The 18494-nt window shown below is 44.8% G+C and overlaps 1 protein-coding gene across 1 annotated transcript in view; it reads right to left on the bottom strand.

Moving 5' to 3' along the window:
* LOC147718447 (adrenodoxin-like) overlaps nt 1-18261 on the bottom strand; it is a 92711-nt gene extending 74450 nt beyond the window's left edge. The window contains exon 1 of the mRNA XM_086918367.1: nt 18059-18261. Coding sequence (XP_086774493.1) covers nt 18059-18228 — 170 coding nt within the window. The 5' untranslated portion in view covers nt 18229-18261. The remainder of the gene's footprint in view (nt 1-18058) is intronic.
* Between the last annotated feature and the right edge of the window lie 233 nt (nt 18262-18494).

The raw sequence follows: 18494 nt of genomic DNA on the forward strand, positions 1-18494 counted from the left end.
AAAAAAAAATACCCAAAAGCAAATTGGTCTGAGATAGAGCGTTTTCAGTAGTGGCTCTAAATGAGTGTAATATACTTGTTAGAAATGGTTGGCTAGGTTATGCACCTAAGCCAGGTATAACCCACCTCTCTATTCAGGACAAGGGAGTTACACACTGAAGATAAACCCTGCTCACCCCTTGGTAGCTTGGCACGAGCAGTCAAGCGTATCCCAGTGGAAATGGGTAAAGCGTTTGCGCAACACACTCATACAGCAGTGACACAGTAGGCACACCACAAAAGAAACTCAACTTATGGTTATATAAAAATATCCTTTGTATTATCCATAAAAACACATTAGAACACAATCACATATATTATTGTGCCACTAGGCACTTGTCATGACTTCAAAGGAATTACATTAATCACTTGGCCAACAGGGCTTCTGTCATAACTATTACAGTTAGGGTCACCAGTAACTACTGACAGGATTAAACTCAGCATAAAACATTATGCACAAAAATCATCAACAGTGTACTATAGTAACTAGTAGTAGCGTGCACATGTCATCAACACATCATGCCCACCTTAGGCATATGGAGATAACCATTACTGAACACATAGGATGCAGCCCTGATAATGTTACATCACCAGTGTCCATAAAACACCAGCGCACACATGCTGCAGGTGGTGAGTCCCAAATACCCTCACCAAAGGGCCTACGGGTCAGCTTCCCCACACTCCTACCACCCTTTAGCTGGTAATTCTCCTCCACAGCTTGGAGCACAGAAGCCTCTGGGCCTCTCTTACGGTAAATATGGCAATTACCGCTTGCGACCGCGACCTCCAATAGTACTCCTCTCTCCAGATGAGGAGCGGAGACCTCCATCAAGGTTTACCCCAAGTCATCCAAGAAAATGCTCCCACCTAACAGCATGTGAGTGTGCGACTGCCCGCGACCCTGCGGTGCAGATGCGATAATGCCCGTAATGCGTCAGATTCCGGTGGGGAACCGAAGACCTCTCTTGAGGTTCAACTCCATCCCCAACGATCCCGCAACAATGCCCCCGGTAGGCCCACACCAAAGAGGGAGGCACCTGCACTGGCCACACACGGCCAGAGCCCTCCAGTACCAAGGTCTGGTTCCCACAACCTCATGGTGCTGACACACCAGTGGGTGAAATGGAGCTGGCCGCGCTACCTGGCAGTCCAGCTGGCTGCCGTGGGACTACTCCGCTCTCAACTGGGACTTGCCTGAGCTTCTTGGAAGCGTCCCTGTCGGTGAGAACCCCAGGCCTCAAAGGCTGCTGCGGGCCCCCCTCCAGGCTATGTGACGCGGTCTGCATGAGGAAAGCGTCCTTGCTGCTCTCGGCGATCGGCTCCGTCTCTTGCTGGGTGGGATTGCGGCTTCTTCTGGTTGCCAGGCGACGCCTGGCTCTCCTGCGGCGCTCGATTTCTCACAAGCCACGTGGTGCTTTCTTTTCTGTAAGGTGGGGGCTCTGCCCACACTGTAAGTCCTGGCCCCAGACACACCACCGAGGGGCAGAGCCAGCATTGTGGAAGGCAGGCACAGTCCTATTCAGGTTTAGGTGCTACTCCTCCCACCACTCCAAATGCAGACCAGGCCTATTCAGGTGCAAGGGACAACTCCTCCTGCTACTCTACATTCAACCAAGGTCTATTCAGCCTAGCCGAGTCACCCAGGTAGAGGAGGACACACCTCAACCCCAACCAGGGACTGGCTGGAGTGAATACACATCTCCTGTCCCCTCTCAGTCAGAACCAGACGGTCAATACACATCCAGGCAGGACACAAAGACACATAGCACAGAGAAATGCCCACTTCTAAAAGTGGCATGTCTAAAATAGTAATAATAAATCTGCTCTCACCAATAAGCAGGATTTATCACTACTAATCCAAATATACCAAATATGAACAAGCTACCCCTCTCATGTCAGGAATCACCACTGAAGCACATATCAGGGAATCCACAATGCATTCATATGAGAGGGCAGCCTCACAGCAGTGAGAAACCAAATAGGCTGTTTGTCACTACCAGGACATGCCACACAGTTAAAGTACATGTCCTACCTTTTACTTACACTGCACCCTGCCCATAGGGCTAGCTAGGGCCTACTTTAGGGGTGACTTATATGTAGTAAAAGGGCAATTGCAGAAGTGGCAACCACTTTATATGCCATGTCACAGTGACAGTAAGTTGCGCGCGCGCAGGCCATGCAGTGGCAGAGGCCTGGGACAGGTTTGAAAGCCCAGTTCAGTGGGTGGCGCAAGCAGCGCTGCAAGCCCACCAGTAGCATTTAATTTACTGGCCCTGGATATATGGGATACCACTGTACAAGGGACATATAGGTAAATTAAATGCCAAACAGGTGTAGACCAAACCTACCAAGTTTACCAGAGAGAGCACATGCACTTTAGCACTGATCAGCAGTGATAAAGTGCCCAGAGTCATAAAACCACCAGCACCAGGTCAGAAAAAAGGGCCAAGTCCAACAACACTCCTTGTGGACCTATGCAAAAACAATTTGGTGTTAGACCTATCAGCCTTAAGGTGGTCTATTCCCTCAAACATTTTGCCTTACTACTCTATTTTGCTGATCTTGTTTTCGTTGATCCTAGGACTCTGCGCACTTTAGCACTGCTGACCAGTGCTAAAGTGTGTGTGCTCACTCCCTTGAACATGAAAAAATTGGTGTATACCCATTTGGCACATTTAATGTACTTTTTAGTCCCTAGTAAAGTGATAATACCTGTACATAGGGCCTGTAAATTAAATGTAAATAGTGGGCCAAGAGCACTGATTTTGCCACCCATTTAAGTATGCTGTCAAACATGTCTCAGGCCTGCCATTGCAGCCTGTGTGTACAGTTTTAAACTGCCATTTGGACCTCCTTGAATATTATTATTTATTATTTATTTATTTTGCCATTTGTAAAGCGCTCTGCAACCCTACGGGCATCCTGGCGCTGGGTACCTAGGCTGAAAAAAAATACTGTGCAGCAGATAGGGGACAAGGACTCAAGATCTAAAGATTTGAGTTTTTCGGGAAAAGCCATGTTTTTACCTTTTTTCGAAAGGGCAGTAGATCACTTGTTTTTCTAATGTCAATAGGTAGGCTATTCCATAATTGAGCTGCCGCTTTACTAAAAGCTCTACCGCCAAGGGTTGTTTTTTTAATCCTGGGTACATTAACAAGATTTAAGGAAGAGGATCGAAGAGATCGGGTGGGTTTGTACCAGTTAAGTTTGTTTTGGAGTGGTTGGGGGCCTAGTCCATGCACTGCTCTAAAGACAATGCAAAGGGATTTAAAAAGGATCCTCTGATGAATAGGCAGCCAATGTAGGTCAGCCAGGGCAAGGGTAGTAGATGATCTTCGTTCTCGAGACAATGCCAGCTTTGCTGCAGCCGCCTGGACACTTTGAAGCCTGGAAATGAGATATATAGGAGATTCCAATAAGAGTGCGTTACAGTAATCCAGGCGGCTGAGGATGGTACTCCTGACTATGGTGGCTCTAACCTGTAAAGGCAGGAGGGGCAGCAGCTTGCGGAGTCCTCGCATAAGGGCAAGGCAGCTACTGACCTGTTTGTTGACATTGGTTTCAAGGCTCAGCCTATTATTAAATGTGACTCCAAGATTCCTAACTGAGTTCACTGGTACTGGGGAGTTCCCCAGCTCAGGAGGCCATAAGTCTATGGGTAAGACCTTGGGTATTCCTCCTATCGAACAGTGTAATATTTCCGTTTTGTCACTGTTGAACTGCAGTGAATTCTGATTGAGCCAAAGCGTCATTTCCAACATACAGGCATGAAAGGTCTCAAGGGAGTCAGCCTGAGCACCATCAAGGGATATCATCAACTGCGTGTCGTCTGCGTAATTGATTACGCTGACGCCATGGGTTTTGATGATGCTTATCAGGGGTTGCATATATATATTAAAAAGTATAGGGCTAACGGCTGACCCCTGTGGGACCCCATGTGGGACTTTGACAAATTTTGACTGAAATGGAGGGATGGCTACCGCTTGCCACCTGTCTCTCAGGTAGGAGCGGAGCCAATCCAGCGCGATTCCCCCGACTCCAATATTCCTCAATCTTGTCAGCAGGATGTCATGACTTACCGTATCGAATGCGGCGGACAGGTCCAGCAAAATTAAGGTTGCTGAGTTTCCCCTGTCCGTCCGCATTCGTAGGTCGTCCAGAACTGTCACCAGAGCTGTCTCTGTTCCGTGAGCAGGTCTGAATCCAAATTGCTCCTCTTCCAGGATGTTGTTGGTTTCCAGGAAGAGGGCTAGTGCCCTGCTGACCCATCGCTCTAGGATTTTGATAGGGTAAGGTAAGAGCGATATAGGTCGGTAGTTTTTATAGCAGTTTGGGTCAAGGTTTGATTTTTTCAATAATGGGGTAACAATCGCCAGTTTCCAGTCTTTTGGTACGGTGCCCGTATCGAGGGATTGGTTGCACAGCTGATGCAATACTGGGAAGATTTCTTCCCTGAACTCCTTTGCTATTTTGTGGGGTAAAGGGTCCAGAGGGGATCCCGATGTCGTATTAAGGGCTTGTTTTATGAAATCTTCCTCTGTAGGGGTCTCAAAGGTATTTAAGAAGGCCTTTGGTTGTGAGCATCTTGTGTTTGTCTCCCGATATTCCGAGAAGCTGTTGTTATTATCTATCAGTGGCGGACTTGGCGCATCTTTCAGTCCCTCAATGATTTTTATAATTTTCTCCTGGAAGAATAGAGCTATGCCATCACATAGTTCTTGCGAAGGCTTAATTTGGCTGTCTGCACAGGCAGGAAGGGATAGCTCTTTGATGATCTTGAAAGTGTCACGGGATTGATTGGGACTATTTAAAATCAAATCTGCAAAGTGATTTGCTTTGGCTAAGGAGATTTCTTTCTTATAGTGTACTATTGTAATTCTCCATAGGGTTTTCTCCTGTTCCGAATAGTTTTTTCTCCAGAGCTTCTCCGCCCTTTTACAGGTGGATTTCAATTCTCTCAGTTTATCCGTATACCAGGGTGCGGTAGGTTTTCCTCTTTTTCTAATAATTTTCAAGGGTATAACATCATCTAGTTTCTTGGTTAGTTCTTTGCACATTGAGAGATAGTTGGTATTGACATCGCTCTCCGGGTTGAACGATGTTCCTATTCGGCTAAGGTCAGATTTTCCTTCCATTTTCCTTTTAATAAACCTTATACCAGGCCTAAGCCTTCCTTCTAATAAATATAAGTCACCCAAGGGTAGTCCATACACAGCCCATAAGGCATGGTGCAATGTATTTAAAATGTTGGACATGTGTTTTTAACATTTACATGTCCTGGTAATGAAAAACTCTGACATTTGTTTTTCACTATTGCAAGGCCTACCTCTCCCATAGGAGAACAGTGGGTTGCCCTATTACATTTAACAAGTGACGACTTTCCATTGGGAGCATGTAGGAATGTTGAGTTTGGTGTCTAAGGAATTGTAATGTAATACCCACTTTAAAGGTAAAGTTGGATTTTAAGTCACAATTCTGAAAATACCACTTTTAGAGAGTTAGCTTTTCCTTGTCCCAACCATTTGGGGCCTGCAGCCTGTATCCTCAGTCACTTGACTAGGTCTAGCTGGCAGCTGGTCTTTGTGTATTGCTCCCTGACAATGAGACAAAGGTGGGATAGGTGTTGGCAGGATGGACCATCTGTGGCTTGTTAGGGCGAGGAGCTGTCACCTACCACACTTGCACATCTCAAAGGCTATGCCCCAGCACACTCACAAAGAGTTTCACACTAGTCTTTTGTGGCTCCTGACAAGCTGGGGCCAGGGCAGGGAGGCAGGAAAACCAAGCACCTCTGGGGTGGAACACTCTAGAAACTTCTCATATTTCAAAGCGTGCACCAAGTATAAATAGTGGAACCTCAAGTCCCAACTCCTCAACTCTTCAGTACACCTCTTGACCTCTCGAAGACGCAGAAGGACTGCTGTGCTGCCCTGCTGCAAGAAAAACTGCTACTCTGCTGCCCTGGGGCCTGAGTGCAAAGAACTGGACCTGCATCTTGGACCCAAGACCACCAGAGTGACTCCACCACAGAGTGACTCCAAGGGCTTGTTGGCTGGCCCCCTGATCAGAGCCTCGGGGACAGAAAAAGCTCCAACCACCTTGAACCCAGCACCTGGACTCTGCCTGATGTGAATCTTGCCCTCCAGGTAGTCCCACCCCAATCCGGGACCCTTGGAAGTGGGCCTGAAGGTGCTCTACCAGCCTGCCAGCTGTGTTCTCTTAAGCAGGCCTGTTGCAGCATTATGCATGTCCTCACAGCTCCACATCGGAACCGCCGCTGCGTAATGCATCCCTGATGCAGAACATTGCATCAGATCTCTCAGCTCATTTGTACCACCGCTGCACAATTAATTCCCAACACAGGACTTTGCATCACAAGCCTCCATCAACAGCATCCTCAGCAACGATGCAGGACCTCACATCACAAACCTCAGAGACAGCTTCATTGGAACCACCTCTGCGCATTGCATCCTCGGCGCAGGACCTCGCATCGCTGACCCCAGCTCATTAGAGCCGGCGCTTCGCAGTGCATTCTCAACACAGGGTCTTGCAACGTTTCGCAACCAGGGTTTAGCTTCTTTGTTCAGCAGGTATAACTTCGTCCCTGTATCTGGGCCGTACTCCATCGCAGTCAGCCTGAGCTTGCGACTATATTATGGATCCAGAGCAACCAGATAACCACGGTTGGTGCTTTGTCCTTCTTTTCACTTTTAAATCTTTAAGAATATCTTATCTTCGGTTCTACTGATTGTGTTTTTGTTCTTTTGGTCTCAAATAATTTATTACATTTTACTCTATTTTCCTAAATTTGTGTGTGAGTTTTCTTGTGCTGTATCTTCACCTTATTACTGTTTGAACTGCTGAATGAATACTTTGCACATTGCCTCTAAGTTAAGCCTGACTGCTTTTGTGCCAAGCTACCGGAGGGTTAGGCACAGGTTAATTTGGGGTTGCTTGTGACATCACCCTGGCAGGAATGTGGTTGCTGCTTGGGTATGGTTTCACCTCCCTCAAACCATACCCAGTTTTTTAAAATCTTCTACTTTTCCTTTCAGGAATAGGGGTGAAAACTTTCCTTTTTAAACAATAAATGAGTGCATTCCTCAGTTTTAAAGTCTATGATAATGATATTTTCTATGCTTCCATTGTTAATCGGGCGCTTTACTAACACTAGTAACATAGCACACCATAAGCTGTGGGCATATCTGGTTGCAGAATTAGTGGGTCAACAAAGTATTTGACATTAGGCAAGGTTAAGGTGAAAAACTCAGGTTTTTGCAAATGAGCCCAACAACTATTTTAGCAACAAATCAATATTTTACCAGAAAATTTGGATGCTGGCTGTTACACTCTTTGGTTAAATTTGCGTGATAAAAATGTTTACCACTAACAGGTAGAAAACTAATAGCAGAATTTCTGTCAAATAAATAATTTTGCACAAGCATGAAAGGACCCAAAACTCTCCTGGAAACAAGATAGGAAGTCATTGGTAAACATCGTTTACCACGAAGTTTTCACAACGCAGTACCTTTAGCACGCATCCCTTACAACGCAAGTCGTTACCACGACTTGCGCTGGAGGGCGCTAAAGGTTTAAAAATAGTTAATTTACTATCCCAACACCTTCCCTAGGGTCCACGGGGACTGGTGTTAGAATAGTAAATTATACTATTCGAAATCCGCACCCCCAACGCAAGTCGTGGTAACGACTTGCGTTGTAAGGGATGCGTGCTAAAGGGATGCGTTGTGACGGTACGCGTTGTACCGTCATACATCCGAAGTCATTAGAGGGTGGTGGCTGGGAGCTTCCAGATTAGCACTGCCTACCTCCCTGGTGCTGCGCACAAGCTTTGGTCGATGCAGCCCTGCCCACCCTTTAGAATACCTGCACTGTGGCGGAATATTCGCCGCAGTACACGATTTAAAGAAAATTAGGCTGAAAGCAGTGCTTAATTTGTAAAATATAAGTGCCAGAGCCCTTGTCAGGAGTCCACTGCAGCTTGCACCACTCATTTCCCCTGTCAGCGCTGCCAATGACAGTACCAGCAAAACGACTAACCATCACGCTCCTTGTTGTGCTCATCTCTAAATGTGACAATCAACGCCACCGTGTGGCAGACTGCCAGCACCGGAAACCACCGGCTCAAATTAAGCACTGGCTGAAAGTGGTAAATCTTGGTTTGCTGTTGATTGTACGATGGGAGTCCCATATTATCTCATATGTCAAGTTATAGGCAACTTAATTAATAGGGGTGGTCAGAGTGCCTTTATATAATTTGAGTTTACCCCTAAAGAGGACTCGAATGAATCAAACTGGTCAATTAATTGGCTCGAGGGTCCTTTTATAGTAATTTATGAACTAGCCACTCATTTTTTAAATATAAATATTTGAATATTTTATTTATTTCCCTTCAAAATTGCCTGTAAATCATAGGTCTTTTTAGCCAATATATTTGACAGATTGTGCGTTCAAATACACAATTTGGTCCGTTACTTAAATAAATATTTGTTTTACTTATTATTTGTTGGTAGGAATCCGTCCCTCTTAAAATCAGTCAGGCCCAGAATGGGGGCTACCTGGCAGCAATGTAAGTTGACCCTACCTCCTCTTCGTCGCGAAATTACTTTCATTCGCTCACTTTAAAACTTCATATCAAAACTTGGGAAAAAAAACGTTTTGATTCTCCTTGGCCTTTCGTAGCTGTGCATTTTTTAGAATGCGCCTTTCCCCTCTTTGGCTGTCAGCCCCTCAATTTATCTATGGTTGCACGAGCCTTGAACTCTTCTCCACGTGTGAGCACTGTTGCCATGGATACCGCAATAACCCTGTAGAGCGCAGGGGCGGGTCCCTGGAGTGGGGGCAGGACATTGTATTTATACCCTCCAGCTATGACCGTAGAGTCCCCCATAGCGTCGCCTGTCTGTGCGTGCAGGTTAAATCCAAACATGTTCTACTGCTTCAATGTCCTAAAATACCTGTTGCATTAATCTATTTTTATATTTTTATATCAGTGTCACACATGTGGTATATGCTTACAACATTTATTAGATTGTGTTGAGCAGATAACTTCACCAGTGAACTGTTCAGAACTATTCACAAGTTTTAATTTCCAGAAAAAAATGTTAAATGTCCAAGGGTTTTATGGTTTGCATTTCTCACAGTTTGTGGGGTTTTACTTCACAGTATGCAAAGGTTGTGCTTTTCTTTTAAGTGCAGGAGAAAAAAAGATTTGCAATTGTGGATTGTATTGAACAATTCCACCACCCCCGCAGCCCCCATATTGCGAAAGTACTATTTTTAACTTATTTCTCATCCAAAAAAATTTAAAAATTCAAATGAAAATAAAATGCACAAATTAACTTTTAACAGAATTTGCACGCCATGATGTTTTTTGAGGTAATTTTTTTTTTAAATGACAGGAAAAAACCCTCACATTTTATGAAATGCTAAAAACATAGATTTCGCCCCATTCCATCAGCAGGAAAAAAAGTTACACATTTCTGCTATGCAATGCCATAGCCAGCTTCTTCGTCTTCATAATGCCAGGGATTTGTTAAAAAAACTTACAGACATGGTTGTAGTCTTAATTAAGTGTCCCTTGCCCAAGCCCAGACATTACCCCACCATTGTATTGCAAGCAAGATTCTGACCATCCAGACATGGGTGAAAATACAAGGTGACCACTAACAAATGGTTCTCACTAGATATAATTGGAACATATGGTTCTTAAGTGAAGGGTACACATTGAATCGAGCTCAATGTAGCATCTGGTCACACGGACCCCCCCAAGGAGCACCAGCAGTGCCTAATTTGAGCCGGTGGTTTCCGGTGCTCAGCACCAGCACTTTATTGTCAACACCAGCGCTTGTGACAATCTGCCATAAGGTGGTGCTGTCTGGCTAATTTAGAGATAACAACAGCAACGGTTAGTTTTAATTCATTATACATTAAAAAAAATTACCATTCTTATAGGTGTGGGGGCCTGAAATAGTCAGAATTGTCACACTTGTAGGAGAGTGATGGCTAGTAGTTGTGTTGTTACAATCGTTGGCAACATGGCATGGGCAATGTGTGTTGCAAGCCGCAGTGGCCGCCAGACAAAAACCCTGGCATTTAATTTTTTTACAAATTAAGCACTGTACCAGTTAGGGCTTACCAGTGCTTCACGTCCTAGTATTGTATTATATAAACAGCATGTCCCACAACCTGGTGAATTTGGCCAAAATGTGACATTTTAAGGTGAGGTATGGTATATGATATTATCAAAGTGACATTGAGTGTCTCTAATACCAAATATATTGGGGATTATAGAGTCCATAATTTTTTTGAGGAGAGCTTTTGTTATGTAAATGAAGGCACAAACACACAAAACAGCTATCCACCTCGTCATAGGGCGTTCACTCCTGATATGAGACCCTTTTATAACACATATGTTGTCATAAATCGCGTGTACCAAAGGATGAGCGTTGTCTCACAGGAAGGGCCTTGGCTACTACCAGTCACTGTGTGTACAAAACGAGACTCCAATAAGGTGATTGACAACCTCGAGCCCTGACGTGGTTGCAACTAAGAAAAACAGGCAGTGAAACATGTCGGCCCATCTTTAATTGGTCTGCCACATGCAGTTGTTCATCCCAATGAGCCCCTAATTTTTGATTCGAGGATGCATTTTGCGGTACATAATTACCTCGAAAAACACAAGTGATGCATGCAATTCTGTCCATTTCCATTATTCTCATACGCTTGCAGTTAAATGTTGTTGCAAATAATGTGTAATTAAACTACATGAGATGATGGTGCAATTACAGTAATTTTAGACAACAAATGTAAACTAAAATTCACAAAAGTATGCAAAATATGCCAGTTTAATTTAAATTATACCAGGGCCTAGTGCTGTGAAACTCACATGTAGCGTGTGGGATTTTTGAAGAATTAAACACTTTCTCTGTGTTAGCTCCTACTTCAAGGAGGCATTTGTTTTAGATGCAAAGCCTAGTCTGGCTACCTTATTAGATTGGGCTGTGCAGCAAAACCTATGGGTGTGTGTGCTGATCCACACAAATGACACTCAAGTAACGTCCCCATGAAGCAAAGTCATGAAAATAAGTGCAAAACTCAATTTGCTCTGAGAATAGGACCCCAGGGCAAAATACATGTTTGCACCAGAAAGTAAATACTCTTGCAAGATTTTGTGTCACTTACCATCTTTCTGTATAAGTCTGCAAAAGCTCAGCATCTTTTTTAGGGCCACTGGAATTATGCAACTGTGCGGCTGCAGTGTTTTCGCATTATTATGGGTTTGCCGCTTTGCCAAATAATCCATCACCTGCTGCATAATTTGCATATTTTAACAAATAATTGTTTCTAGCTCAAACGGTTTAAAAGTTACTAGAAACACAGAAACATGTGTTGTAGCGCAATGGAAAGTCCTTTACAAAGATTGACTGGTCACCTTGCAGTCACTTATTGCTATATATATATATGGGGGTTAAACTGGTACTCCTAATCGCCCCTTCAAAAGCCAACCCGGAGATCCAGGTATGGATTAAGGCCATCACAGTCCTGATCTGCCCGCCGACCATTGTGGACTCAGCCAAATCCCTGGGCATAATCCTCGACTGTAACCTGAACATGCGAGATCACATTAACTCAATGGCAAAAGCATCCAGATTCCACGTGAGCTACCTATGGAAGCTAAAACCTTTCATCGAGGCTACTGACCTAAAAATTGCAGTGCAAGCGTTAGTTGTCTCTAGACTGGAATATGGTTGTTCCACCCTCATAGGACTGCCTAAGATCTCCTTAGCACCTCTTAAAGCCTGCCTCAAAGCAGCCGCCAGACTACTCACAGGCACTAGACAATTCGACCACATTTCCCCAAACATGAAAGCCCTTAACTGGCTCCCTCTAGAGGCCAGAATTCAGTTGAAACTGGCCTGCATTACACACAAGGCTCTATACACAAACTCCCCTGCTTATCTGGCACAGAAGCTAGTGGTATCCGGAGGAAGCAGGAACTCCAGGTCCGCTAGAAACCTCTTACTCCAACCTCCCTTCTTTCAGAAAAAAAGAACGTACAATAGGGCGTTTACTGGATCAGCACCAAGAATTTGGAACTCTTTCCCACCTGACATCAGAAGAATCCCCTCTCTAGCACGTTTAAAGATGGAGGCCAAAACCTTCCTCATGGGTAAATTCCTTAGCTAAATACCTGCTCTCAACCACCACATTGTGCCTGATGAATCTAAGACTATCGCTCCTTCCCAGGATCACCAATTCTCCCCGCCGAGAATATATGGGACCATTGCTCTCTTTTACTGACTCTAACTGTGACTGCAACCTTACACCTGTCTCCCCTTTTTCCCTATGTTCTCAGCATCTCACCTTTATCTTGATTGTTTGATCTTGTTATCTATGCACTTTAAACTTTTTGTTTTTCCGCCACTGTATACCGTGTAAAGCGCTCTGATACCCTCACAGGTCAAGTTCGCACTCTATATAACACAAAAATAAAATTAAAATAAATCTGTTTTAACCAATGCTCAGACAGTGTTTACGAGTGTAAAAAGGGAAAATGATTACGTAATGCTATTATAACATGTGTTGCATTACGCCGCATAATTTGCCTTTTCTTGACGCATAATGCAGTCAATCCTGCCACATAATTTGTCCCTCCTTTGCCACCTAATTCCTGTGACCCTGATTTTGTAAACCTGGCTCTGGCTGTGCAGTGCACTGCTTTGCTCTGGTGTGTGGTAGATGCAGGTAGATTCTATATGGAACATCAAACATTAGGCTAAAGCTTTTGAACACAATCTGGCCCATAAAGTTTGAAATATTTTGTGACAGATAAATTGGACCAACACTTTCTTCCTATATTTTTTTATAAAATTGCACATTGTGTTTGATGTATAATACATGGGGAAAAGGTCCTCATGAGTAAAGTCATAACCATGTCACAATCCTTGCAATTCGTAAAATCCCTGGGTTTGCAACCCCAAATAGTTTTCTGTTATCTACTAAACCGCGTTGGCGATTCAGAAAGCCCTTTACAAACCACAAAAGTGATTTATTGACTCAGTCTGAATCGCAATTAAAAAGAGGCATGAAGTGGCTTCCCTTCCTAATGGCAAACCACAATGAAATGCATTAATGGTTTGTGACCACAACTGTGGTTTAAAATCATTGATAAGCTACCAATTCCTCACAGGAGGAAATGAAGTGATAGCCCATTTACCAAGGGAATTGCGTTAGCAGGCTACTATGGGAGGGCGCAGGCAGTGGTCCAGGTGAATGTTGCCTGCTCCCCACAATGGCTTCATATATGGTTTTTTTTTTAAGTGGCACCAGTTCCTTTAAGAAAAACGGGCTGCATTAAAAAAAAAAGACAAGTTTCCACTTTGAGAATGAAAGCAAAGGGGTGGTGTTCTGCTCTTCCTTTGAGACAACTATCCATGTGCTTGTAGCCAATCAATATTAATGAGGCAGGTAGTTATGGGCCCCCCTGTAAATAGGGATTTTGAGATGTGACCTATTAGTACCTAGGTTACATAGCAAACTCATAAATAGGCCGCAAATCGTCAGCATTCATTTTCATACATGCCAACAGACCCGATTCGGGCGGGACACTCCCGATTTTTTTAAACATACAATGGCTTCATTTTGGCAGTACGCTGCATGAACTTGCCTCTGATTCAATGTAATTTAATAGGGGGAAAGAAGTCCCATCATTTTTTTTCAAAATCTTTTTTGTTTCAAAATATTGGCTTGTATGCATATTATGATTTCTGTGTGCAACCTGTCTCTCTGTACAACTAGCCCTAAATCTGATAAATAGTTAGTCCGCTTCACTCCTATTGCAAAAGCTTTTTAATGTTACTGGGCTGGTACCACTCTCTTTACATATGAACTATTCTTCAAAACATCTTGTTAAGTGAAAGGTATTTATTTTTTCCTTCATCATCAGAAGCAAAAGCTTTCACATGCTGAGGAGAAGCAATTGTGAGAGTTTACATACATCACCTGTTTCACTCAGAGCCATAGAGCATTCTAAAGGCTGTTCCACAATAATGGGAACATTAGAAAAAAAATGAAAAAAACGTAACAAAATAAAAAAAGCTTTAAGTGTATCATGCTAAAAAGTGTCTTCAGCACCAGGTATATCCCAGTTTTCAATCTTAGACCCTCCCTTGATAGGAGTAGATGTAATAATTACAGAAAAATTGCATATTCTGATACGCCCCATCTCTAACGTTATACAATATGGAGATTAAAATTAAAGAATTGTAGGACTTCGAGCTGTCATAATGAGGGCCACCCTCAACTCCTGGATTTTAAGCCAAAAGCATTGTGCGTCGTCTGTGAATTGTAAGCGTGGGTCCTCACTTTGCGTCTACAAAGTGCTCCTGGTGAGAAAAAACAGGACTAGATAAAGGAGGCCCCGTGAGATGGGTCCAATTGAACTGACCATTGTCAGCTGAACCTTACATAAAGTAGCTGTCACAACCCCACTCCTGCAGACTAAACATGCTTTTTAAAATAAAAATATTCATAAAAAGAAGATTGTGGGTAAACTTTACTGACACTGCACGCTGCTTTTGAATCTCAAAAACTCAGCACAAAGTGTTGTTTTGGGTTTTACTTTTCAATGCAAATCATGATTGACATTGGGAAGTTGCCTAAAGTGACAGAAAGTAAGGCCATGTACAACTTTGCCATAGCACCCTTCTACAGCGTCTCAGAAACATCGGAATACAAGGAAATGCACTGGAATGGATCACCTCGTTCCTCTCCGGAAGAACCCAGAGAGTCCGCCTCCCACCATTCATCTCAGAAGCCACTGAAGTCATCTGCGGCGTACCCCAAGGGTCCTCACTCAGTCCCACCCTTTTCAACGTATACATGAGCCCCCTCGCGGCCATCGCACGCCAACACAACCTCAACATCATCTCCTACGCGGATGACACTCAACTGATCCTATCACTCACCAATGACCCTAGCACCGCCAAAACTAACCTACACGAAGGAATGAAAGAAGTAGCCGAATGGATGAATCACAGCCGTCTGAAACTGAACTCAGATAAAACAGAAGTCCTTATCTTAGGTACCTCCCCATCTGCCTGGGACGACTCTTGGTGGCCAGAAGCCCTTGGAAAAGCACCCATCCCGACGGACCACACACGGAACCTGGGCGTCATCCTGGATTCCTCACTTTCGATGAACAGACAAGTCAACGCCGTTTCTTCATCCTGCTTCAACATTCTTCGCATGCTCAAAAAAACATTTCGTTGGATCCCCATCGAAACTAGGAAAACGGTCACCCACGCTCTGGTCACGAGCCGACTGGACTACGGAAACACCCTCTACGCCGGAACTACCGCTAAACTCCAGAAAAAACTCCAACGAATCCAGAACGCTTCAGCCAGGCTCATATTAGACATCCCGCGTAAAGAACATATCTCTGGTCACCTGAAAAACCTCCACTGGCTCCCCGTCAATAAGAGGATCACTTTCCGGCTCCTAACCCACGCACACAAAGCACTCTACGAAACCGGACCCGAATGCCTCAACACACGACTGTCCTTCTACACCCCCTCACGCCAGCTACGATCATCCAACCAAGCCCTTGCCACTGTACCTCGCATCAACAAAACCACCATGGGAGGTAGATCCTTTTCCTACCTGGCAGCTAAAACCTGGAACTCACTTCCCACTTACCTTCGCCTTACTCAGAACCACCTAGCATTCAGAAAGCAACTTAAAACGTGGATATTTGACAAGTAATTCCCCACCCCTCTGCAAGCGCCTTGAGACCCTCTGGGTATGTAGCGCGCTATACAAATTTTTGACTTGACTTGACTTGACATGGGTGTTCCAATGCGTCCCTTGTGGGTTTTGATACAAATCCCTATCTACAAACATCTGTAGACAGACATTTGGACCAACAAAGGACGCCTCTGTGAGAAACCCTCAAAAGTCTCAACACTTTCCAACTTTGCATGTGTGCTACACTATACTGCACACGTAGAAAGTGGGGAAGTGTTAAAGCATGGTCTTTGACTGGGAGTGTCCCCTATGCTTGACAGAATGCACGCGCCCTTGCACTATGATGCAGGGGTGTGTATAGTGCAAAAGAAACAATTGATAGACAGAATGCTGGACAATGCAAGCATTCACCCCCAGTCAAGGATCTGGGTTCAATCCATCATTCTTTTGCTCACAACACCACCCCAGTTTGGACCCAGCCATATCAAATCAGTCTCGACCCTGTTCCTTGTGGGAACAGTCCAGCCCGAACGGCCAAGCCAGGTCTTCCCTGGATTGGAAACAAGCATCCTGGGACCGGTTTCAGGGCATCACCCTTCATCAGGCAGGCTAGCTTGAATGCAGTGGTTTAGTGAGCACGGGACCCACGTCTGGGCATACCCTTCCCGCTTAGGGCGACATATGCAAAAGAAGCAATTAGTGCACGTATAGTGGCACCTAAAGTACACCAGCTGGGGGAGCAGATATGGAGCTGTATTACTCCCACTCTTTGATGCAACGCAGCACAGCACTTTACGCCAACACTTAGTACATTTGCTGTGAAATATTCAAGCATCACCTACAGATTGCTGATGCCGCATAACCCACTTGAAGGCTGACAGAGGGCGCATGAACCACTGATGCATTCTGAGCTCTCCTGCATTCAATGACATTGTGAAGCAGGAACAGGAAGCCGACTAACCAATGGGTGCGTTTGCTTGAGGGTGGGGTTGAGGTTGAGCGCCTTTGTTGCATCCTCAAAGCCCATTGGACATTCACTTCAAGGCATTAACTGCTGCCTGCCCTTCCACCTCAATATTCACTGAGGAGCCCCCGAAAACTGAAAGGGATGCTGTCCCCACCCTGCATTTACGCCTGAGAGCTCAAACATTTAGGGCATTATTCCAATTAGGCTGGTAACTTAGAGCATCTTATCTATACATGATGATTATATGAGTATTTATATAGTGCAAACCTAGCTGTTAAGCAAGTAACTACTTTCTGGGGGCAGTGCCGAATCTAGAGGGAAGACCAACATTGGGGTTTTCCCAACCAAGCAGTCTGTGGATTTTTCTCTGTGCCTATGGCTTCCTACAGAAATCGAAGGGTTTCAACTCCACCCAACTCAAAATCAGGCTTTAAGACAACAGTGTCATAGACAGGAACGTCCGTTTATTCCAGCCATGGCGTGGATTTAACACTGAGGTTAAGATGTAATGTAGTGTGCAACCTCTGCAAGCTACAGATGTCTGCAGCAGGTGCCTGAACCCACAGAGGTACCAGACCAAAGTTCATCCATGCGGATGTTTGCGAACCCCGGCGTATTTGTCTTAACCACTAAGTTTAAACTACATCAATGCTCAATAAGTAAAAGGCTTGTGAATTTCAGGGGCACCCAACGCTCAGTTTTAATGTCATTGGTTCTTTAGGTAACAGATACTAGGAGTCCTTATCTAAATGTGCCCTTTGTAATAAATATAAACGGAGAAGAATGATCAGAGCGAGGAGGAAAGAAACAAACAAACATACAACAAAGAAAGGTAATGTAGGTAAAAATGAATGATGTAGGTAGAGGAGGAAGGAAGGTGGAAGGGAAGGCATCTAGGCAAAGGCAGAAAGAAAAGAACCAGGTTATGAGAAAGTGAAAGGACAAGAAGACGAAAGCAAAAGGGAAGAGGGAATTGTCATACGTGTAGAAAAAAATGAGAAGAGAAATGCGAGGAATGAGGAAGTAGAAAAAAAGGGAGAACATAACAAAAGAATGAAGGATTGCGTAAGAAGTGTTAAACAAGAGGAGAGAACTTTATACTGGACAGGAGGGTGAGAGGGGGAAACCAAAGAAGACGGTAAAACGGGAAGAGTGAGAATGGAATAGACAGAGAGAAACGAAAAAAAATAAGGAAGAGAAAAGAAAGAACTGGAAGTGGGGAAAAGTCGGGAACAGTGTGAACGCACGCGAGCGGTGTACAGAGAGAGTAGTGCTGCAGTGAACTCACCCTGTGTGCGCCGCGCTGTCCCGAAGGGGGGCTGTGAAGCCGAAGCCCCGCTGACAGACGCTGAGGGGCCCCCGGGCGGCGGCTGCCAGGGGCCGCCTGCACTGGGCTCCGCCTCGGCTGCTGCTGACAAGCAAGGGCAGGAGGAGTCCGGGGATGCTGCGGGCCGTCATGCTTCAGGAGGGCGGGTGGCACTTGAGGTGCAGGGCTGCTGCTGAGATTTAAGTACAGCCGAGGGGCGGGGCCCGTGCTGGAGACAGCCCCGCCGGGGTGTGACTGAGCTCAGAGCCCAGAGGTACCCTATACACACATGTTTATGTTATTTGATGCACAGTTGACACGGCTTGGCTTACCTGGAATGTTGGTACACTGTGTGATCCTGGGCAAATTGCCTCATGTCCCCGAACCTAATGCCATCATCTGCCAAAACTGGGACGTT

The sequence above is a fragment of the Lissotriton vulgaris genome, chromosome 4_1 (genome assembly GCF_964263255.1).
Source record: "Lissotriton vulgaris chromosome 4_1, aLisVul1.2, whole genome shotgun sequence".
NCBI lineage: Eukaryota > Metazoa > Chordata > Amphibia > Caudata > Salamandridae > Lissotriton > Lissotriton vulgaris.